Below are 24,608 nucleotides of genomic sequence, written 5' to 3' on the forward strand. Positions count from 1 at the left end.
AAGGTGAACAACTTATGAAACAATTTATTTTCATGGTGTTGAAATCTCCCAATTCTTTGAATCTTTGGGCTGAAGGAAGGACAATACTCGGTGTATCAATGCTCAATCAACAATCATTTATTTCCATATAATTCAACAGTCAGAGCATTACAACGTCTGGACGGGAGAGATGCTACCAGAGGGTCAGGCACATGTCTCAAAATGGTGACGGGTTGCTCAGCTTTTTATAGTCTCTAGTGGCCCCCAGCTAGTCGTAAAAGCCAAAACATCACATTTTTTCTCTGTTACAGCGCCTAAGTTATGACCTCGGCAGTTGTTTCTCTGCTTTCTGTAAGGTGGGGGTGTGGAATGTGGTCTATCTATCTCCCCTGTCTTTAGACACAGAGTCTCCTGCTTACAATCTTCTCTTCATGATTCAACAATTAAGCATGTCAAGAAAACAGTGTAACACATTCCCAGCAGATCAAGGATACAGAGTGATGCACATTTATCTAATGAACTAATATGTGAATATGTTCTGTTAACTCAAAAGTATAATGAGAACTACACTACATACAGCTCACACACTCTATATTAAAGGGTATAATGTGATCTACAGCAGTATTCTAATTCAACTACTTTGATTACATATATAAGGTAACATATAATAACAGAATAATCTAATAATGGCTAAAAATAAAGTTACTTTATTAAACCCCAAATCCTGCTTCACTGTGCAGGCCTCTGGCAAATCTAATGAGGCTTTATCAAGCGCAGATAATTCTTAGTCAAACTACTGTTACAGAAGTTTTCCATTTAATAAAGCCTGCAAACAAACGGTGAGCAGTGGCCAACATCCTTTAATCAAAAAAGAACAAACACCCAAGCTTAGTGAGAGAAGCCATTATCGCGGGGCCTCGACCGGCAGGGTTTCACCTGAACCTGGCAGGTTTAAATACCTTCAGGAACACAGCTGTTGGCAAGGGAGGCTTAGCACTCCCTTGCTAACTCTTACAGTCCTTGAAAAGACAAAAGGCTCTTCTCCCCACTCTGGGTTCTTTGTGGGTTCTATGCTTAGCATCTGTTAACAGCATGAATGTGAGAGACATTGAGAGATATTAAAAACCCAGAGGCACCGAGGCATTTTACAATAAAATAATGTAAATAATACATAAATTCCTCTACACTACAGATGCAAATGAGCCTTTGTGCCATCTTCAATTATGTGAAGAAATGTATATAAATACTTTCCTATTTTTGAGCAACATTTGAGTCTAGTATTCATTATTATTCATTATGCTTTTGTATGTTGCTTGACAAAAGTGAGCTTTTACCCACAAGCTGAAAGGTGTCACAGTAACCACGGTGACTCATATTTCAGCCACAAATGTTTCCCTGTGATGTTGCTGTTGCTCATTTCTCATCTCATTTCATACAGGAAACGGGTGAACAATTCTTTGTCTCCATTTTGTTTTTATATTATCAAAAAATTAGTTTGTGTTATTACTAGGTTAAGTTGTAAGCTTTACCACAACAAATGTGAACACAAGCCACAATTGCTCTTCCTGGTATCTGACTGCAGTTGATGCCTGAATTAGTGAATAACATCAAATGTAAACTCTCATCAGTATCATAGTTCTAGAGAAGATCTAACATATTATCACATTTTGTACACTTTAACATAAATATGATGTGTAAGAGAAATTTAGCTGATTAAGGTAAAGACCCTACAACAATGCAAGAAAACAGAGAAAACGACAACAATCATATAACCCCCATATGAGCAAGCCTGGGAAAACTGTGAGAGCACGTACTCTCCTCTTTGAAATAGACTGAGGGTTTCAAAAGAAACAAAAAAAACTGAATATTAAATAGGAAACCCTTAAATATATAAAATGCACCTAGTAGTATAGACCAGCGGTCCCCAACCCCCGGGCCATGAGCCGTTTGGTACCGGGCCGCAAGAGTTAAGGCTCGGGTGTGAAATCAATGGTTTTCAGGGTTTTTATCAGTTTTAATTGTTATCTTTTAATCGTTTTTATCGTTAACTCCGCTTCCCTGGGTCTTTTCCCATGTGCTATGAATAATCTTCTTTTTTTGGTATCGGTACTGGTTTTATTTTGTTGTATTTGTTGTATTTTAACCTTATAGGGCGGTCCGTGATAATACTGTTGGACATAAACCGGTCCGTGGTGCAAAAATGGTTGGGGACCACTGGTATATACTCCTTGTTGTGGGTAGTATTCTAATTTCACATTTTTAGGAAGACACTATAAGGTGACTTCTGCTGTTCAGCCTTGTCTCACATTTCCAGAGAAATCGTCCCAGCCACAAACACCTTAACACTGGCCTAATACACTTTATTTGTATAGCTGCAAGGCTAAAACAGAGCTCGATAAAACACTGGCCTCTGAGGTTAAGAGGACAGGACTGGAAATGATTTTAAAATAACCCAGCAAACAATAGGCTAAATGAAAAACTGACTTTTCTTAACCTCCAGGTTAAGTTTACAATGAATATAAAATTTAAAAAGTTTTTGTGATATAAGCATATTTGCATCCACAACCAAATCATGCAGATATGATGAAGGAAAACGGAAGCTGTCCAGAAAATAAACATGTGACCTTTAAGGCAAGGAATTGTTTAATAAAAAAGGGCCAAATTTACAAAGGGACATCACATAATGCATATTGAATATAAAAATACTATATTATTTGCAGATAAAAAAACAATGTGGATATGAAGTATCAAACACTATTAACAAGAGCAGAGCTCCCACTGAGAGCACCACCACTAAAACCTAGACCTGAATTTCATTTCATGGATTATTAAAGGATGGTTTTTGTTTGTTTCTTCATCATTTCTAATCTCTCCCACTGTTTCCTGCACGTTTCTCTCCTTTTATGTCAGTCAGATTATCACACTGGTGTTGTAACTGTTGGTGTCACACTGAGATCTCCTGCAATGTTGTCCATACCGCAGAAACACAGACGTGCCAGCAATCTATCAATGGGCCCTTTACGCATGAAAACAAACAGAACCAAGTCCATAAAAGGACTGAGCAGAAATAAGCTGATAACACTATACGGAAAGTCCATGCGATATCTAAATGTTGAAGTACAACAAACGGCCATGGGAAAGATCATGAGAAAGTGGTTAAGCAGCAATACAACTAAAGTTCCTAAAACTCTTCGTTTTTCGTCTGTGGGCACTGAGGTGGCAGAAGGAAGAGCTCTGAGGGTCCAAGCAAAACTGAGGATAAACATAGGTGAGAGGTTGAAGACCAAAATAGTGATGGAAAATTGATGGTTCAAAACTATGCAAAGAGGTGCAGTGATAACACAAAGGATCCAGACCAGAACAGAGACCAGCAAAGAACCTTTAGTTTGTCTGATACAGTTCATCTGTGGGCAGGTGATGAGGAAACACCTGAAACACAAAACAGACAGACATGCATTCATATCACAGGGAACATTTCTCTGTTTAAGGACTCTTTAGAGTATAATGTAATGCTCAGAGACATGTAAATGCACAAAGAGACAGACAGATACCTTTCAGCAGCAATGCACATCTTGAACTCAAGATTAGCCATCAAACCAAAGAGGTAAATACCGATAAAAATAGTTTCAGTGGTGTAATATTCATGGCCTTTGTTTGACTTCCAGAAGATCATTGCACTGAACTGGATTAGATTGGAGAATAAGAGATTTGTGTAGTAGGTGACCAGAACCTGCTCCCTTCGTACCTGTAGGGAAAATTAAATTATTAATTAGTTTATTAGTTAATTAGTTAATAATTTAATTAATTAATTAATAAGTTAATAATTAATTATTAAGTCACTTTAACGCAATGAAACATAGAGTGAGGCACAGAAAGAAAGCAATCCCAATAATGTCTTACATACCACAAAACAAAGCCAAAGGATGAGCAATATAGTCAAAAAAAGGCAGACAGTAATGTCCATCCACGTCACCACATCGAAACTCTCCATCTTTATCTAACTTTGTGTGTGGTGGAGTTGCTGTAAAAGAAATATCCGTCCTTTTCTTCAGAAAATAACCTGTTGAATGGAATAGCATGCTTGAAAAGTTGGAAGGTTAAAAATGTTCTTTTGTAGCCATTAAATTCTGGACAGAAGCATTGGAAAAGATGGAAAGTCTATATGCTTGACTGATAAAAACAAAAATAAGTGATAAAAATGTAATGGTCCTTCAAAACTTGTTTACTCAAATTAAACTGAATGGAAAGGCAGGCCTTAAAGAAGAAATTTACTGGCTCACGCGACGTCAAACCTCAATTTTACACCTATTTAAATTCACTGTCCAAAAATACTTCAGTAGTACATTCACAAACAAAACATATATTATCCAAGTATTTTTTTCTGTAATGTAACTGTAATACTTAATAATGTAACATGAACATTTTATCCATTAGGTGCTAAAAAGTATAAACTTGTAAGTATAAATTTTTATCCTATTGTATATTTTATTCTATTTATTCTACTTTATATAGTATTTTATTCTTATTGTATTCTAATTTTGCTATATAACTTTTGCACTGTCCACTTCCTTTCCTTTCCCACGTGTGGGACTAATAAAGTTTATCTTATCTTATCTTATCTATTCGACTGGTAACTGAATATAGACAAATATATTGGAGTTACCACTATATAAAAAGCGCTTTGTGATAACATTATAAAAACAGAATATAAGGTTTGTATCTACTTACTTGCTTCAGGGCCACTTTCAGCTCAGCTAGTTGGTAAAATGAAGGCTATGAAGATTCGATTCACAGACTTAATTTTCCGAGTGAATCTGAACAAGGAAACTGCCTGGGGTGTATCATATGCTCCACCCCATTGACACCCCTACGCGCGCACACACACACACACACACACACACACACACACACACACACACACACACACACACACACACACACACTCTCTATCTCTATCTCTCTATCTCTCTATAATCTGTTACCCAGTGCCTAGTTTGAAGTTTTACTTAATTCTAATTTTAAATATAATAATTCCACTTAATATGTCAAATAAACAACACTTGCACCCACCCCTGAGCAGGCTCCCTTTCTTCCAGCAAAATGGGAAACAAGACATGAATATGAGGACTCACTCAAACAACTAACTTACCATGAAGTTTTTTTTTAATTCAGTTTATTCAGTAGTTCAGCATGAATTCATGATTATATACAGACCTTGTTAGAGTTTGTATTGTTGATTGTCATTTATGCTTACAAATATTCAACCATGTATACTTAGAGGCATATAATTAATTGTGTGTGATCTTTAACAGGCTGCAAAGGCTTGGTGTGTATTCCACACTAGAATGCACACCCACATCCTGGGAGCACGAGAGAGGTCATACCTTCTCTTATTGTTTTATGGTAGGATTAACGTAGTTACGTCTGTTCTAGTCTAAGTGCTCTTTGTGTATAAATGAACTGCTGGACTTCCTCACGGTGTTATCTAGGATGAGGGGGGGTCTACCCTCTTCCTGACCAAGGATGTTTGCTTGTGTGCTTTTATGATCCTTTGATCAGCAGTACCCACACACACACACACACACACACACACACATCCAACACACACATCCACCACACACACACATCCACCACATACGCCAACACACACACAGGCAAGGTACTCTTTGTTTGTATGTAGACGTCATATGTTAATGAACCTATGCATATTCATGTAACCTCAATAAAAGGGCAGTGGTACGGGAGAACGGACGAGAGCAACTGGGGTCAAGCGAAGGAACGGCGCCTGTCCGGTTCTCTCCCGTGCATGAGAAACATGAAGAACTTTGCCTACTTGTGTCTTGCTTTGCAGTGTAATTATATTGCCTTCAACGTTCCAGCGGATGGGTTCAAGCTACAAACCTATCAGACCTAGATTCATTTCATTTGCTCTTTGAACTTATCCATGTTTCAGTGTGAGGATGTAAATGACAGACAGGAAGTTGGTTTAGTGTTTGAATAAAAACCTCACATATTTATATAATTTATGCTGTTGAACATTAGATGTAAAAGCCAGAATAAATTATAGGTTCAATGTTTAAATCAGTGTCTAATCAAAATGTGAAATGTTCACTCTTGATCAGCACATACACAGTAGACTGGGATGGTAAAGCATTTCATGATTATCGGCGTGACGGCCACGGGGCGGTAATCGTTCAGGCTGGTGACGGGAGACTTCTTCTGCACTGGGAAGATTGTGGCTGATTTTAGACAGGATGGGATCCAGTGAGAGGTTGAAGAGTCTGGTGTAGATGAGATAATAAGAAAAGATGAAAAAAACTATTAATTAACTACTAATAACTTTTTTTGTCAAGTTAAGGCCTGATCCGTCTGAAATCCATAGCCAGTGCTCTGACACGGTGCCATCAATCTTTGAATGCTGAAAAAGCACAGTGTATCCAGAAAACACATTATATGCTGCCATAAATGCACTGCCCAACTGTCCCCTCTAACACTGCCTTTCAGCAGCATGCAACAGCAAACAGGTCGTCAGAGGAGCCGAGATGATGATTAAGTTTAACATTTTCTAAAATATTGACAAAGCACTTTAAGCACAAGAGTGTTAGTTAATAATTTAAAAATGAATATTGTCTGTATGGACTGCAACTCCCCCCCCCCCCCCTCCCCCCAAAAGGTGCACATGTAAAACTGCGGTGTTAAGCGATGCGGTTGAAAAATTTGAGTGCGCCTAACTTTTGTGCGCCCATGGCAAAAAGTTAGTCTAGAGTCCTGGATTGAATGAAGAATTATAAATGTCTCCTGAATCGGGATTTCTCTGTTCTATCATGGGGATCAAAGACTCGGGTTTAATAGTTGGCATTGAAGATGCCAAATCTCTGATAAATTCAACTTTAACTTCTGGTGGTCCTGCAGGCTGAGCAGACGTTTGTCTTCCAGCACAACACAAAACAGTGACTTGACTATGATGATTAACTCTGATGGTGCAAAACACTGCCTGACTACTGAATTTGTAAAATCACTGAAACACTTTGCAGAAACCCCAAAAATAATTACAGATATTTGAAATTATAGTTTATTTAACAGTTTACCGTGATCTGGATCATACAGAAACCTACTTTCACTTCCTTTGCTTTTTGCAGCTCTCTGCAGCTGCTTCAATGTGGGGAGGTGAGGGGCAGGAAGTTGGTGTAGCGTGCGAATAAGACCTGGGAGGGAGGGGGACCTGAAACTGTAATTGGAAGATTAAATGAAACACAATAAAGAGGAAATATCTTTAGTTTTGGTATTTATTAATTTGGCAACATTTGTTATCACAAAGGGCCTGACAGGCTTTTATGGATGTGTTTGTAGGGGCTTTTGGATGTCAGCTGCTTTCAAAATGTTGTGCTTATTTCGTAATATCTCTACTGATTTTGCTCAATGTCAATTTTGACAAAAAAATCAAAGTTACACTCGCAGTAGCACAGGAACAGAGCGGGAGGGAGAGAGAGAGAAAGAGAGCCAGGGACAACAACGTCACATTAGAAAGGTATATAATCATCCACAACTATTTTCAGTTGCGGATGATAAAGGATTCAGAAAGTTTATTCATGCAGGTCCATATGACAGAGAATATGCATCTTCTTTTCGTTTTCATATTTTAATTTATATTTAATTGTGTTGTGGTTTGCAGTGTTTTGTGTTGTTTCATTTTAAATTTGTTTAAAAGGAAAATCTGAAAATTTAAATAGTTCAAAGTTGAACTGTGACTAGTTGGTTTTTGTATTATATGATTTATTTATTACATTTTATGTGGAGTGAATAAATAAAAGTATATTTACGGTGGCCCCTACAGACAAAACACGTACAAAACACAACAGAAGTGCTCCAGGATGCTGGGCGCAGTGTTGAGCTTTTGTTCATAGAGGCTACACTAGCCAGCAAGTACCAACGACCGATTTGGTGTGTGGTAGTAACAGGTAAACAAAGATTTTTTTAATTATTTGAATATATATGAGTGCTTGTGTATAAATACACAAACAATACACATATGCTTTCATGCTTTCAGTTGTGTAATTTAAGTGATCTAGGTAGCTCTGTTTAGGAAGTTCAGTTAACGCTAGAAATGTGTTTTGGAGTTTGTACGTATTTTGTCTCTAGGGGCCACCACGTGTATTTATATATAAGCATATATAAATAAAACCACTTTTTTTTACATTAATAATTCCTTTTGTGCATAATTTTATATTATTGTTTATAATAAATTAATTAAAGCAACAAAACAACCTGAAGAGCCGGTTCGGAGCCGAAAGAGCCGGAAATCCCATCACTACTATACTAAGTACAGGCCATTGACCATTTTACATTTGAATCCAAGGACTGGAAAGAAAGTCAACATACCTGACAACTGACACAGTTATCATATGTGTATATCTGTACACATATGATAACTGTGGTGAGTACATATTACTGGTTAATACATACATTTTAACTGTCAGGGTCCTGGGTCAGTGACCTAGTGTTTTGAGTTTTGCATTTTGCATTATTTTTGTCAGTATTTATCATTGCTAGTCTTTTGGTTTCAATGTTAGCGTTCGTAGTATTCTGGTTTCTGTCTCTGTGTTCCATGGTTGCTCTGTCTCCCCTGTCAGCCGTATTCCCTTGTCAAGTCCGCGACTATGTGTTATGTTTCCTGTTTTACTTTGTAAGTCTGTGTCTCAGTGTGTCTTTTGCTTCCCCAGGTCTTGTTGCGCTTGATTACTCCCAGGTGTACTCTCCTCCTGTGTCCCATTCTCTCGTTATCCCTCCGTGTATTTTAGCCCTGTGTTTTCCTTGCTCTGTGTCACATCGTGTGTGAAAGGCTCTCCGTGGTCCCTGTCCCAGGTTTCCTTGAGTTTTTAGTTTTAGTTTCTCAGTAATCTTTTGCTAGTTTTCAATTAAAGGATTTTGGTTCATTTTTTGTGCTTGCATTTTGAGTTCACTTTTTTGTGTGTGAGTCCTGCATTTGGGTCCGCCTGCTGCCTACCACGGCCTCACATGACATTAACTAACGTCAAAGTCAAATGCTTAGTGCGAACCACTCATGTACTCCAAGGCCAATCAGTTGTTACGATCCATGAAAAGTTGTTGGTAATATTAAGTTTGGGGGTGGCGTCATATTTGGTGTGAACTTGAGCCAAGCTTGAGCTTCTTTTTTTTTTTTAAACTTGAGCTGTTATTAATATCTACTATGATTCAAAACTTTAAAACTATATCCTCATAACTATGGACAGCTAATAAACAGACAGACAGAACAGATTACATTCTCCCTCTGAACAAAACATAAACATGATTATATAAATACAAAATGGAGGCGATGAGGAATTGAAAAACCATCTCCTGTAGGAGCAAAAGTAACCACACATCACTGTGACAGTGTTCATCTTGTTAATAAAAGTTTGTGTTTGTCCAGCGTGGACACACAGTTGAAACTCGGATTGTGCAGAAATGTTTGATGATGATGATGCCATACATGTGAAAGTACACATTGTCCTCCTGTCTGAAAGTGTTTGTGTCTTTCTGCAAAGCAAAAGGTGTAACTGTGTGCCCCCAGTGTTGTAAAGCAGCGGTCCCCAACCCCCGGGCCTCGGACCGGTACCGGTCCGTGAGTCGTTTGGTACCGGGCCGCGAGAGTTGAGGCTCAGGTGTGAAATGTCTGGTTTTCAGGGTTTTTATCGGTTTTCAGCGTTATTTTGTTATCGTTTTTATCGTTAACTCGGTTTTCCTGGGTCTTTTCACGTGTGTTATGAATAAATCTTTTTTTCGGTACCGGTAGTTTTATTTTGTTGTATTTATCCGCGACACCTTAAAGGCCGGTCCGTGAAAATATTGTCGGGCATAAACCGGTCCGTGGCGCAAAAAGGTTGGGGACCGCTGTTGTAAAGCATCGTAATTCTAAGAGAATGACTTGTTCTGCATTTATGGTGTATGTGATGAAAATATCCATACATATTTTGTTTTTAAAAAGCATATCCAATTTTCAGTATAAGATAACATATGAGGGCTCTTTTTCATTAATGTATTTTCATTGAGGTTTGTCAGTCCTTAAGTAGGCGCCTCTGGAGCATGTCACGTTATTGTCCTGGAAGATCATATGGAACGTTAAGCACACAGTGCACATAGTGTTTAAAGACCATCTAAAGTCTTTGTCTTTTCCTGATGAACATCTATGGAGTCATTTTATTCCTACATTTTGTCTCATTAGGTGTAAGAAACATTAAAATGTTTTGTCTTATATAACGTATTATAGTCTTATATACAATGTTTTAAAGTTGACTTTAAAAGTCTGCATTCATTTAGCACTTACTGTAAAATGTCTGTATGCTTAAAGTACTGCCTGATATTTCACTTCCAGATGTGGATAATCTTAGCTGTCTGATTGTAATTCTAGAATTGACATTGATGGCAGCAAAAGTTGGGAAAGAGTCACGTTTACTTTGGTGAACAGAGGAGACGATTTAAAATATACAGTCAAGAAACAAAATAGTAAAAACATTGCAGCTGTTTTAAAAAGATAATTGACAACAGGTGCAAAACATATAAACGTAAGTGACACCTCATTCTTAATAAGTAGTGTTTAATATGATCCCCCGTCCCTGCTACTATAGGAGCTTCAACTCTTCTTGGAAGACTTTCTACAAGGTTTAGGAGTGTTTATGGAAATTTATGGCCATTCTTCCAGAAGCACATTTTTTTTAATACAGTTAATATTTGTGAGGGTTGATTTGCTGGATTTCTCTGTGTTTCTAACAGTGTGCTTGTAATTTGTTTTCCCCCTTTTGTCTGTATTAGATAAGTCATCACATCAACAACCAGCATTTTATCTGCAGCTCTTTCTGCTGCAGTGTTCTCCGCAGCACAGAGATGACAGCAGCTTGTGAATGGAGCCTTTCCACGTGAGAAAAAGAAAATTCATGAAAGGACCAAACAGAAACAAACTCAGGTAGAGCTGATGGAAAGGAAAATAAATGGCATAATCAGGTGAAATTCTTCCAATTGTTACAGTGATGAATATAGCAATATAGCAGAAAGCTGCATATATGCACCTCAGTCTATGATTTTATTTGGCGTACCACTTCATGACTAAGCTGTTGTCGTTCCTAATCGCTTCCACTTTGTTATAACACCACTAATAGTCCTTTTCCACTAGTGCCTACTCAGCGCGATTCGGTTTTTTGGTTTCCATTAGCTAGTACTATTAGGTACCAGGTACTTTTTTTAGTACTCGCTCCGTGATATGAAGTAAGCTGAGCCGATCTGAAAACCTGAGCCTGCATGCCACCAAGCATTTAGTCGTGAAGAAGTTTCGTGGCTGGACTTGTTGCATAGGTGGCATCCTATCATGGTACCATGCTGGAATTCATTGAGCACCTCAGAGCGACCTATTCTTTCACAGATGTTTGTAGAAGCGGTCTGCAGGCAGAGGTGTTTGATTTTGCACACCTGCGGCCATGGAGGTAATTGGAACACCTGAATGCAATGATTTGAATGTGTGAGTGAATACGTTTAGAACTGTACTGTACATCGTGTGATGAGAGCTCTTCTACGCATTTTGTTTTGGCTAAGGTGCTTAGCCCACATTAAATTTAGCTGTAGGCCTTTTACAGTGACTCAAGAATTGAGGATTAGTAAGTAAACTTCCAGCAACTCTGGATTTTCAGCATTACAAAGAAGTTCATTTCCTGTTGGGGTACACAATCATGTGAAACTTAGACTGATCAGGCCTAACATTATGACCACTAACAGGTCTCTTAAAACTAGGTCCCTTTTGTGACATAGAGTTTTTGTTTACAGATTACGAACATCGTGAATCCCGTATTTCACTAAGCCCAAGCATAACAGATGGTTAAATTCACTTTTGTCCTCTCATTTTACCATCTACCAAAAATTAACTCTTCATCACGTCATTTAATCCTGAACTAGCGAGATTTTGATGTATTTTGGTTTTAATGACTCTAAATTAAATGTTTTGTTTAGATAAGCTAATTTAACAATTTAATTGTTTACTTTGTATTATAACAACAATTATAACACTATGATGGGAATCCTCCCGTGTGCTGGCGAAACTGTGGATACCAAGGAGCCCATCACACCCATATTATGTGGGACTGTCCTGTGCTACGGACTTACTGGAAAGACATTCATGGTATATTACAAGGCATTTTTAACTGTACATTCCCTCAGGATATGAAGACAATTTTTTTTGGCTGTATACCGCAGAACTGGTCCAAAAATGACATATGTCTGTTAAGAGCTTTATTGGTTGCAAGTAAGAAATGTATAACAAAGAAATGGTCCTCGCAAGACATACCGACTTTGTCATTATGGTGGGAAATTACGTTAGAGATATATAGGATGGAGGAAGTAACAGCTTATGTTAATGACAGGATGGCCTGGTTCCATCTGTGCTGGGATAAGTGGGTCCAATACGTTAATACCTATAAACCGAATTTTCTCTTTAAAGCTTGAAACCACCAATTTAGTTAATTGTTTACTCCCGACAGAGCTTTCTCCTTTTATTTTATATATATATATAATTTTTTTTTCCTTTTTTTTTTCTTTCTCTTTCTTTCTATCTGTCTTTCTTCTCGTTTTGTTTCGTTTTTCTCTTGTAAACTGTGTTAATTAATGCCTGTAATCATCTTTATGAGGTAATATTGTAGAAATAAAGAATATAAAAAAAAAAAATAACAACTCATGTGATAACTGGTTGATAACAGCCTGATAACAGACGCTTTGTAGAGATCTCCGCTGGTTTATTTACGAGTTCTAATATCCGCCTGTACGCCTTACATGTGAACGCAACACAAAGCACGCATGTGCAAGTTTCTTGTCGAAGCCGATTGGTTCGTTTCAAACTCAGAGCGCCGTCCTGTTATTTTGTTTAGCTCTACGTTGGTTAGCATAGAAAAGAATATTCTTCTGTTTTAGCGCCCGATGTTCCAGATATAACAGCAACGTGAGTATGTTTGTCGAGTAGTATCCCAATGTAACGGTTACTGTCCGACTCCTGTTTCGGAAAAGATACCGGACATTTGTTAAAAAGTGTTGTGATTGTTAACTGACAGGTGCGGCTCCTTGTCAAGTGAAGAGTGGCACTAATCAGAAATTTGTGATACATCAATGAAAAGTGCACGAGTGTCTGGAATAGACGTCGATGATACAGTGATGACGCTTGGCTGTGACTTGGCAAAAACGCTCACAAATCTATTGTTACGGTGTTTTCCCCTGCAGTGCTAACCATTGTTGTTAGCTGGCTAACTTAGCAGTTAAATCGTAGCAATGAGCTAATCAGTCGCTGGCTAACGAAGCTGACTGACTTCTTTTGTTTATTTATTTGTTTGCCGAATTCACAGCGACCCTCCGAAACGCCTGCTTTTTGAAGGGCGGGATTTGCACCAACTTGATGACCATACTAAATTGATAAATGTCATGTTTTTGTACAGCGAGGTGTGTATGTGTGATCATTTAGCCCTGTGGGCTGTTTTGACAGTTAATTTTTAAATCTACAGTTGCTTTCTCATTTTGTTGTTGTTGTTGCAGGATGATGGAATCATGCCCTGACAAGGCTGATAAGCAGGAACAGGTAGCAGCTGACGTTTTGAAAGGGGCGCACTTATCAGAAGTTGGCACCTTACCAGACTCACAGGTAAACCAGGTCTTTTATACAGTGCTGACATAAACGCTTGTGTTGACCATACGGGTGACTGTGTGACAGAAATAACGTGATACGGGGTACCTACTATGTTTAAAACATTATGAAGTGTTTACAGCAGCATGCGCACACTTGGCTGTACACCTGGGGGTTTCGTGCCTAAGAATCGGTCCAAGCACACTCTATTAAACAGAAATGTGTACAGATTCAGCCTATTTTGGGCCATTTTCTAAACATTTCTATCCACAATTCTTCAATAACTGCACCCCAAATGTCTCCATGCAGTCAAAACCTTGTACATAAAAAAACATAAATCACAATCACAGTCAGAAAGACTGTCCCCAAGGGGCAATTAAGATACAACAGAGCAGCATGATGTTGAAGATAAAGACGGGGCATAAACAGGCAATAAGAGTGAGATAATAAATACACAGAATATACATCATATACACAGTTTTAAAATTAAAGTGACTGAATATAACTGACTGAAAATAGATAATTTATTAAATATGTTACAAATAAAACTAGGATTTCATTGATGTAACTTTTCCTGGACTGATACTGACTTGTTATTAGTAGTAATAAAGGAGCTGATATATATTTGCTGTCAAATAAATAATAATTTAATGTTGGTGTCCAAATTTAGACTAAAACAGTTCACCAGTCATTCAGTGTGTTATTTGTTAACACAGGGAACACTGCTATTCAGAAGCAATGTTAAACGGGACTAATAACCAAAACAAGTAAGTATGTCAGGGGATTTGAATGGCCAGCTAAAGTTTGCTTGTGAAGCAAAGTGGTGGATTGTTTTCACAGTAACCGAAGCGTATGAGGTAACTGAAGGAAAGTCTGCTCAGAGGTGTGGAAAGTTCAGCAGGAGGACAATGCTGGTGGTGAAGGACTCAACGGGGCAAATACATCAATTAGTTTTTCAGCTATAAATAGATGACTCTAGCACTTTAAAAAAAAAAAAAGTATTCGCAGATTTAGTCCCAGCTGTCTCCATTTTTGATTTCACAACAGCAGTGAAAGTTACTGCTGTAGATTATGTTGAAGCCACAGTCTTGGTTGTTAGAGACCCGCAGGGAGTGACGGAGATGTTGAGTAGATGAAGCCGGGTGGAGTTTGAGAATAAAGTTTTCTAAAGTGGACGAGAGCAGCGCTTTTTACTGTGATTGCAATTAAAAAGCCATCAAGAGTCTTTTATCAAACCACCTGATCAACAAGCATCCTTTCACTGGTCCCATCCCCCGGCTCTTGGTTCCACATGTGCCCGAAGAAAGACAACGTTAAAACCAAAGCTGTCAGAATGCAGACGAACTAGTTTAGTTTAGTTGAGCCATCTTTAAATTTGGCTGAATTCCTTTTAAACTTTGCTGCAGACTGATGGGAGACATCCGCTCTCTCCTCTTTCAGAGGTATTTGTACAGATACCAGAAACGTGTCTAAAATATTGGTAAAAATGGCAGCGCTGCTGTCACTGTTTCTTAGAAAGCAAGAAATGTTGTCCCAGTGTTGCATTTAATGACATTAAATGCATCATTTGATTGGCAGCGTATTTGAGATAAATGGTTTTTATCTGACAGCCAAACAACTTGCATTACATGTGAACAGACTGATATAACTGGACACAAACACTAATAACACGTTTCAGCCTGGTTAGTATTATTTATGTGTAAATAATCTTGTTTGCACTGTCACAGCTCTGCCTTTCTGCTGCTTCCTAATTTCAGTTCATTCTTGTATATGTCGCATAAATTCACAGCAAGTCGCCTCAAAATGCTTAATGTGGTTAAGGTAAAGAGCAAATCACATGACCCCATATAAGCCAGCGTTTATCACAACATTGCAGCATTTACCTAGTGGTTTACTTATCTTCATGTGTGCAGTCTGAGGCTGTCATTGTTCTCTAGTTTAGCCATGCAAATGCCCCTTTGTGTGCTTTCTTGTTCTTTTATGTTGTTTTAAGTCTATCTTTCCTGTTTCTGTTTATTTATTTATTTATTTATTTTTATATAAAGGCTGTACCTTCCAGGAACAATAAGGGCAAAAAACATGCCACTTTTATATGATGCACTCACATGTACATGTTAAACATTGTTCACTGGCCCTTCTTAAATGAAACAAATAATAGAAATGATGTGTTTTTCTGTCGGCCACAGAGCAGCAAGTGCAGAAAGAGGAAGAAATAATGCTGAATATCGTTAAATAATCGGATGGATTCTAAATCAGATCCAAGAGTTCAAGTTCTTATGGCTTCATACTTTTAGTGTGAAAGGGAGGAAAAAACCACTCGGTGGCAGATGGAACCAATAAAAGACAAAAAAAAATTAAATTAAGGATACAAAAAAGTGTAAATTATAATACTAAATGAATAACATGGTAACAGTAAATTATATTAAGACTAAGACATTAAATTGAATGGATTGAAACTTTATAAGTAACATAGTCCACTGTTCCACAGACGATTGTTCAGCGACTGTTGGTGGGAGGCTGGGAGACCTGGAGGCAGAATGTGGTGTTAATATGCAACAAAATTATGTCAGGATGTTTCAAGAAAGTTTACTGAACAGTGATTTGTTGACGTTTGCAGACAGTAGGAAACGTAAATGATGTAAACGTTCTATCCTTACACACTCCCAAATTTGACGTGTCAGTTTACTGAATATGTAACCCCACTTGTTTACTTTTCCTGTCATATGAAGTGTAACTAGTGTGATTTGTTTACATCTGGGTCTCACATCACCAGCTTCTTCAGCGTGTTTGAAGTAGCTCCTTTTTAGGTACAAAATCATCATCCAAGGCTGACGCGTGGCTCTCAGACATCCGGGCTTGTCTCATTGCACCAAGGAATATAAACGCATGACGTTTGTAATATAATGTATTGTGGAGCTGATGCATGGAATGCGATGTTTTGGCTTTGTACAACAGAGCTGGTGTGTTTAAAAAACAAAACAAAAAATGCTGCGACATTTGTGTCGGTGCCTCTGACCAGTGTCTGGGAAGGTTTGGGACTGCAGTGCATGTGGAAATGGGATTAGGTGTTTTAGTCTGGCAGGGACCGCTAGAACCTTCAACCAGCCAGGCTGCCACATTTTTGTAATGTTTTTACATTTTAGGTAAGATTAAAACATTAAACTGGAAACAGTGGAGCTTTTTTGCACCCAAGTCAAATTCAAGCTTTCATTTACTCTGTTTCTTCAGTGTGTTGAGTTGGGTAAGATGCATATATTTGACTATTAAGATATTTAGGTACTTGGTTATACATTTTGGGATTTGGCAAGCAGCAAACTCTCAATGTGAAGAATTAAGCCAAAAACTGCAGTTCCTCTAAGAGCCACTAGAGGCTCCAGAAGTGGTCCAGTCCCTGTAGGCTCCCATGTTGAAAAGTTTACAGCACAAATGAACATGTTAACCTTTCAGCCTTGGTGTTGGTGCAGGCCTCAGGTTCAGACTCGGAGGTAATGAAACTGTTTTGCTGATGTTAAAAACATGTGCAGGCCCCCAATTTCCCACAGAGGAAACTGATTATGAACCAATAATGAAGTGTTAATGGAACCTTATGTATAAACACCGACATATCCATCCATGGCCTGTTGTGCAAACTGAACGTAACATCAAAAATCTCATCGTTCACTTTGTGATTTTTCACTGAAATCCGATGTTTCCTGCAGGATTCCTGCACTGAGGAGAAAGAACACCTTCAGGTCTACCTCCGAGTCCGACCTTTCACCTCAGCAGAGACAAACAGTGGAGAGTCTCAGGTAAAAAAAGAATGAAGTCATGGACGTAAGAGTAATTAATATGCTGGATATTGATTGGAACTGAATTTGTGTTCAAAGTGCAGACACCGAATTCAAAGGCCATCGAATAAACAGAACAGGCTTTGTTTTGTGGTGGAGAACTTCTTCCACAGTGTCAGAATGATGAGGTTCTGCTGATGCTTCTGCAGATCATGTTAAGTGAATGTAAACTGAACCAGAATAACCCCCGTCTGTGTTCCTCCTGTTACTTATTCATTCACTAACAGGACTGTGTTACCATCAAGCTCCCTGACACAGTTCTGCTCAAGCCTCCCAGTTCGTCCCTCTCAGCAAGACTGAGCACCGACAAAGCTTTTCCACAGACTGGACAGCACTTCCAGTTCTCTCAGGTTGGTGTTTCCTGGTGTCACAAAGTGTTTTTATCATCAATGCCCACAGAAAGATTCTGATGTTCCTTATAAATGATCCATACCCTGTCTTTTTTGCTCAGTCTCAGGCCAGAATGTTGGAGAATTCCTCATATTTAAATATGAGACGATAAGTTTACCGTCAGTACAGATGTGCCTTTTTCCTTCCTTGGACAGGTGTATGGCCCTGAGACAACACAGAGGGAGCTGTTCGCAGGCACGGTGAAGGATTTGGTGAAAGATGTTCTCGAAGGCAGAAACTCTCTGGTTTTCACTTATGGAGTCACAAATGCTGGGAAGACCTTTACATTCCTCGGTATGTGGCAGTCCCTCATGTCCTGAAGTGCATCACTTTTTATGTCAAGGAAAGTTGCTTTGCAGTTTTGTATGAAAACCATCTGACTGATGCCATCTTGTGGTGGATCAGTGTAACAGCAACAAACACTCATGATTGTGAGTCCACTGTCTTCAACACTGGATCTCGTCCAGCTGCTGTCTTGAACCTGTTTTGATGAACTCTATACTCTAACATGGAAAGACATTTAAAAAAAAAGAAATAACAGTTGAGCTGTTTAACTCATCTAAAATTGATGTGCAAGTGTTAAAGCTTACTAGCTTTACCTATCAAGTCGCAATTCAAACTTTAGCTAGCTTCACTTTTATATACGACTGCCAGGACTATTCGACAGAGTCGCTGAGTTTTCCTTTTAAAAAATAATTTCTTTTCTTTTCCTTTGGAGGTATTTGATCTCATTAAACAGCCTGTATGGCTTTCATGCTCAGGCTTGTGGAGCAGCCTGTAGAAGTGAGATCAGAATCAGTGTTTTGAGTTTTTATTGTAAAGGCTAACAAACGTGTGTGGGCTGGCTGGTTGATGATGATGGATTTGACTGTAAGAAATTAATTGTACATTCATTCCCTTGATGAGAATCGATAAGAATTTAGCTGGTTTCTGATTCATTATCGATTTTTGTTTTCACCATGTTAAAAGTCGCCACCGTCTCTCAGCAGGATTTCAAAGACATCGATGCTGTGTGGTCGCCTGTTTGTGCTCTTTGTTGTGATCAGTGTTGGAGTTGTTACTTAAAGTATTGCACAGGATACTTTTTGCTAAAGTGATGCAGCAAGTTACTTAATTACTCCCAGGCGAAAGTCATTCATTATACTACTCCACGAAATCAGCCAATCACAGTGCAAGCAGATCGCCAGTTCCAAGGAATTGAACTACTGGGAACCAGTTCTTGATTCTCATCCCTTGATGTGTTTCTCACGTCACGATTTAACACTTCATACTTTTATGACTTTTATTCTATGTTAATAACTGACTGACTTTGAAAGTTAATAAAACTCGACTGCCTGTCGATGTGTCACAGTCCATCATCATGCTTGTGTCACTCAAGGTCCGGATTCTGACGCTGGCATCCTGCCCAGGTCTCTCGATGTCATCTTCAGCAGCATCAATGAAAAGGTTTTCCCTGGAATGAGCATCAAGCCGCATCGCTGCCGAGAGTTCACAAGGCTCACTGTGGAGCAGCAGACGGAGGAAGCATTGTTCAAGCGAAGCCTCCTCAGACAGCTAAAAGAGGTAGTGTGTGTGTGTGTGTGTGTGTGTGTGTGTGTGTGTGTGTGTCTGCTCACACACACACACACACAGGGGACACCTAAGTAACATAATACTTTCCCTAACCTTAACCATCAAAAATGAACTAAACCTAACCACAACCTAACTGTGACCCTGACACCAAAACCACATTTTGAGTCCTTCACATGCGGCATGTTCGAGCGGCACAAAGTTCTGCTGTGTGTGTGTGTGTGTGTGACTGCAGTCATAAACATGTTGTAGGAAGTATTTCCTGACAGTGAAGAAAGACTCTGCTGTGGGAACACCCGACACCCACCCTGTGGGGCCAATCAGTGATAGTCTGTTCTGGAAGGTTTTGAACGTTGTTCTGTTGTGTTTTAAAGAATTGAAGCTGTGTTTTACCTTTGTTTGTTTGTTTTTGTTTTTTTGGAGCTTGTCGGCAATATTTTCATACACATATTTGCAGTCAAATATAGAAATGTATCAGCTACGCCTCACACAGCACATGATCATCAGAGGACCATTAAAAACCTTCTATAGAGCAGTGTCTGCTGCACAGTTTCATCACATTAGGGGGAAGTGAGGCCAGAATAACAAACAAACAAGGGACATTTTAAACAGTAGGATGTGAGGAAGAGCCAGGTGCTAGCAGAACCATTCACCATGCACACCAATGAGCCCTGCAGACGGACACTCAAAGATCCTCGTGAGCAGAGAGGGAGAAAACAAACAGGTGCACAAGAACGCAGGATTGCAATTAGACTCAAATATCAGCAGGGCTCTAACAGGGTGTTAATATACGGCTCAAAGAAAGCATTGCACAGCACTGCAAGATTGAATATTTGCTCTGAACCCACAAAGTGGTTTTCAGAATTGCAGGAGTGGTTTTATTTTACTGTTGCATCCTGTAAACCATTTTAAAGCTTGTGATGAGTCTTTGGTGAATCTCAATCATGTGGTGAACTCTTCTCTAAAGGTTTTTGTCTGCTCTTGCTTATCAGCCACACATGGTTTTATGTATTTATAATATTTTATTATTTTTGCTTTAGAGTGCAAAGAGCAACATCAGTCTGAACTCGACCAACAGGACTGTCATTGAAGGCAAGTTTTACATTTTAATGTAGCGCATGCAACACTGAACATGTCTGTGCTGTTAATATTAATGTTGTAGTTATGACAAACATTACAGATCAAGCTCCAAGACACGAATGTATTTTACAAAAGCAGTGGGGATGGTACAGTGTGTGTGTAAATGTGTGTGTCTGCTGCAGGCACCTCCATGCTGTGGACCAATGCAGAGGATGAAATCTCACTGGAGGTGGAAGCTAACACCAAGTTCTCTGTTTGGGTTTCTTTCTGTGAAATTTACAACGAGAACATTCACGACCTCCTGGAAGTGGCGCCTGGTGGGGCCCTGAGGAGGACCGCACTGCGCCTCTCGCAGGATGTCAAGGGAAACGCGTTCGTCAAAGGTCAAATCTAAAATTATAAGTAAAAGCAGAACTAAATGTCAGCTTTATCGTAAGTTTTCTTATGAGAATGTAGGAGAGCCTTCTCAGTGACTCGTACGCTGTGTTTGTGTATTTCCATCTAGACCTGCGCTGGGTTCAGGTCAACAGTGCTGAAGAGGCGTACATGGTGATGAAGTTGGGAAAGAAGAACCAGAGCTTCTCCTCCACTCGACTCAATCACCTGTCCAGCAGGAGGTGAGGACGACAGGCTGCAGCATTTAGACCCAGGCTGAGGCTGCGTCCACATGTACACGGGTGTTTTTTATAAACAGTGGATGTCAACAAATCCCGTCACACGTGCAGTTTTGGAAATATATTAGGGCTGAACGATTATGGAAAATAATCTAATTGCGATTTTTTGCCCCAATATTGCGATTGCGATGCGATATGCGATTATTTTTTAAGGTCTTTGTCTTCTGTATTATTAAACAAAGACAAGCAATACATCATATAGTATGGCCAATACTATATTACATTAATTTTAAACTGTTCTTTCCTGGAAGACAGACCTCTGTTATGATGACATGAGGTGATGCATGAATTGATGACTGACATTTTTATTTAACTTCTTCAATCACAACAGTATATTTGAACATACACAATAGTTTATTTTTAGCTTACAAACATCTGAGCATAAAGTGCTGACAAGGAACCCTGGTGTAAACATTAAAATGAAAGTCAGTACAATGTGCAGATTGCAGAAATATACATAAACAAAATCAGTGGCTTTACCACACTCAGTTTTTCCACATCTGTGAACTACTAGACAGTCATTCAATTAAAAAATAATATTAAATAAATAAAACTAATAAATAAAAAATACACACATCTTACTGATCTCTGCAGTCAGTAACATTACACATAAAGTGCAAACATAATAGCAATTGTATAAACACACACACATTGGACGGTCTAGCCTTCTGAATCAGAAGGCTAGTTCTGATTAGCGTCACCGCTGTCTCGGTGGAGTTTAATAAACTCGGCCGTCTGCTTCTTGCTATCTAAAATATAACCAGACACTGGTGTAAATTCTCGACTGTCTCATACTTCTGTTTAATAAGTTTTCTGTTTGACGTTTAGTCAGCTGTGTGAAAACCAAGGAGGAACCCACCCGGGGGATTAATAAAGTTTTATTTTATCTAATCTAATAACTTTAATCTCAGCCAAACCGATTTACTCACGAACAAACAAAACACTGAAAAAAGCCCAACAATAAAATTTTTAGGTTGTCTAAGTGACTTATATATTACGTTTAACCCGAGCAGCGAAACTCCGCGGTGATCTGAAAATGATGTGCCGGGAGTTGTGCCGTTCTCGGCCGCATCAGTAACCCTCGAGCTCCCGGCTAGCTGTCGAGCTGGTGGGTAGCAGACGCCTCTGAAAACGTCGAAGCACTTTTGCAAATATGGGATATCTTGATAAACCGAGCAGATATTTGATGTTTACACAACTACTTTCTCGCCTGAAAATATGTTAAAAGTTTATTTTGTGACCCAGAAAGATTAGTATGAGTAATTTTAAAACTTAGTAGCGGCCGCCATTGCTGGAAACTGGAGTTTGGCTGGGCCGCGCTATGAATTCTGGGATATGGTAGTAATTTGGACAGCCTTCGGCGCGTCGCTGTGACGTAATCGGTCTACAAATGCGGCCTCAGGAGGATGCAGCCCATGAATTTGGACATGTCCAGAGTATAATCGCAGCCTTTGCGGTTAGAAAATTGCACTTGATCATGTCGCGATATTATCGCAAATGCGATATATCGTTCAGCCCTAAAATATATCTCCATCTGCTTGTACACGAAGTCAAAGACTGTCAAGAACACGCCAAAGCAGCAGGTGACCAAATAATCCTGACTGTGTAGAAATGTTGGCCAATCAGAAGTGTAGAAGCCTGGGAGGGGAAGCGTAAACAAAGATGGCGCATAGAAGCAGTCTGTCTAAATACAGGCACAGTGACTGTGTGTGAAAACAGCATCATTGTAGAAATTCGTCTCATGTAAACAATAACATGGCGCACAGCTTTGACGTCGGGTGAATAAATCTGTTTTCTACACGTAAACGCAAAAACTACGTTTTAAAAAATCTCAGTTTTCAGTGATTTTAAACGGCGTTTATATGTGGACGAAAGGCCCAAACGCATGGAAAAAGCTGCGTTTTCAAAAACACCCGAGGACGTGTGAAATGAACTGTGGTTCGTTTGTGTGAACGCAGTGATCCCACTCAGGTGTGGACCAACCGCACTGAGACTCTTTGGAGTAGGTGCTCTAAGAATGTGAATGAATGTGTTATGGAGAAAGTCCTGGCAGCCCAGTGCTCAGACTTTGGGTTTAGGTGTGGACGAGGAAACGTCAAAGGTGTGCGTCGTTTTTGATGCCACGCTTTACGCCACATTATTGTTTAAATGACATAAATTTCTACAGTGGCAGAGACAAAATACTGATGCTGTTGATCTGACCATCTGCAGTTTTACACGCTTACATGTCCCTCCATTGAGAAAAGCAGAGGTGTCAGATTCTACGTTCAACACAGACACACTCACGACCCAAATCCCAACATCGGTTTTGAATAAATTAATTTTTTTTAAATTAAATTTATGTGTTTTATTCATTTCTAAGATGTGAGTCTACACCAACCAAAATACTGTCTTTAGTTATTAACATTTGAAATGATGAAGGCACTTGAAAAGTAACAAAGTTATCTGCCTGTTCAGAAAAAGGTTTTGTGAGGGTACAAAACCCTGTTTACTGTTTCCCTCCCAGGCTTCTAGGCTTCTGATTGGCCAGCATTTCGTTTTTAGCGTTTACATGTGGACGGAGATTTTTTTTTTTTTTTTTTCAGAACTGCACGTGTGGACAGGTTTTTTTTTTTTTTTTTTAAAGGAAAAATCTTGTTTTCAAAAATACCCGTGCACGTGTGGATGTAGCCTAAAGGTTTCATCAGTGGTGAATAGTTGAGTCATTTAAGGAGGCAGCACTAATACTTTAGTCTGTCTGACATCATTTCAGCCCTTTGACCAACAAGGTTTTTCAAAAGTGACAGAACTGAATGCAAAGTTAAAATGAGGAATGATCAGTTTTGTCCAGTGAACTTGTGTTTGTACAGTGTTTTCCTTCATGCAACATGCAATGAACGTTTCTCGGTGTCATACGTGTTTGCAGCAGTGAATTTCCACAGTTTAAGACTCTGCACACTGAACTCCACGTTTGTTTTACTTCAGACTTTTAAACAGCACGAGATTGATCAGGTTCTGACATCATTAAACATGACAAAGTCAGTCATAGTGGTCAGTATCAGGCAATATATACTAGTGAGAAAGAGAAGAGCTTTTACAGACCTCACTACAATTATGTATTTAATATGAAGCAACGCCTGCTCTGGGCCGTCACCCCATGAACTGCACGAGAGGGCGGATCTGTTACTGAGAAATTGTTCTGCTTTTTTTCTTTTTTCATTGAAATGTGTGCTGTGATTCTTCTTCGTGCAGCCACAGCATTTTCTCCATTCGAATTTTGAGGATTGAGGACGTCGGGACACCGAGGGTCCAAACTGTCAGCGAGTGAGTAAAACCAGTGTTTGAGCACATAAACGAGTGTTTGATGTGTTCTCAGATAGTTAAAAATAACTGTGTGAGGTGGGATTTAAGCTTCTTCGTCAAATCTATATCATATGTATGTTGTAACAACAAATCCTTCTG

General features: G+C 39.1%; 1 protein-coding gene and 1 long non-coding RNA gene across 10 annotated transcripts in view; one reads left to right on the forward strand and one right to left on the reverse strand.

Annotated features, from left to right (window-relative positions):
* Window positions 1–2,604: 2,604 nt before the first annotated feature.
* LOC309719943 lies at window positions 2,605–4,791 on the reverse strand. The gene is made up of 4 exons (XR_014280365.1): window positions 4,708–4,791; window positions 3,884–4,039; window positions 3,531–3,724; window positions 2,605–3,408 (listed from the first exon to the last, which is right to left on the reverse strand). It is a non-coding gene; the product is annotated as an uncharacterized lncRNA (long non-coding RNA).
* A 5,760-nt stretch (window positions 4,792–10,551) lies between these two features.
* Window positions 10,552–24,608, forward strand: part of LOC309720850 (kinesin-like protein KIF20B) — a 74,880-nt gene continuing 60,823 nt past the window's right edge. For 2 of the 9 annotated variants that reach the window (XM_082558034.1, XM_082558035.1), the window contains exons 1-10: window positions 11,228–11,453; window positions 13,540–13,645; window positions 17,326–17,415; window positions 17,682–17,804; window positions 18,000–18,138; window positions 19,223–19,407; window positions 20,454–20,505; window positions 20,676–20,876; window positions 20,999–21,110; window positions 24,399–24,470. In XM_082558034.1, the coding sequence (XP_082414160.1) occupies window positions 11,347–11,453; window positions 13,540–13,645; window positions 17,326–17,415; window positions 17,682–17,804; window positions 18,000–18,138; window positions 19,223–19,407; window positions 20,454–20,505; window positions 20,676–20,876; window positions 20,999–21,110; window positions 24,399–24,470 (1,187 nt within the window). In that variant the 5' untranslated portion in view covers window positions 11,228–11,346. Of the gene's footprint in view, window positions 10,639–10,788; window positions 10,940–11,227; window positions 11,454–12,800; window positions 12,956–13,352; window positions 13,447–13,539; window positions 13,646–17,325; window positions 17,416–17,681; window positions 17,805–17,999; window positions 18,139–19,222; window positions 19,408–20,453; window positions 20,506–20,675; window positions 20,877–20,998; window positions 21,111–24,398; window positions 24,471–24,608 lie in introns of those variants that run through there. The other 7 variants (XM_082558042.1, XM_082558040.1, XM_082558037.1 and 4 more) reach the window with 7 other exon arrangements.

The sequence above is a fragment of the Aulonocara stuartgranti genome (assembly GCF_965226115.1).
Source record: "Aulonocara stuartgranti genome assembly, chromosome: 13".
Taxonomy (NCBI): Eukaryota; Metazoa; Chordata; class Actinopteri; order Cichliformes; family Cichlidae; genus Aulonocara; species Aulonocara stuartgranti.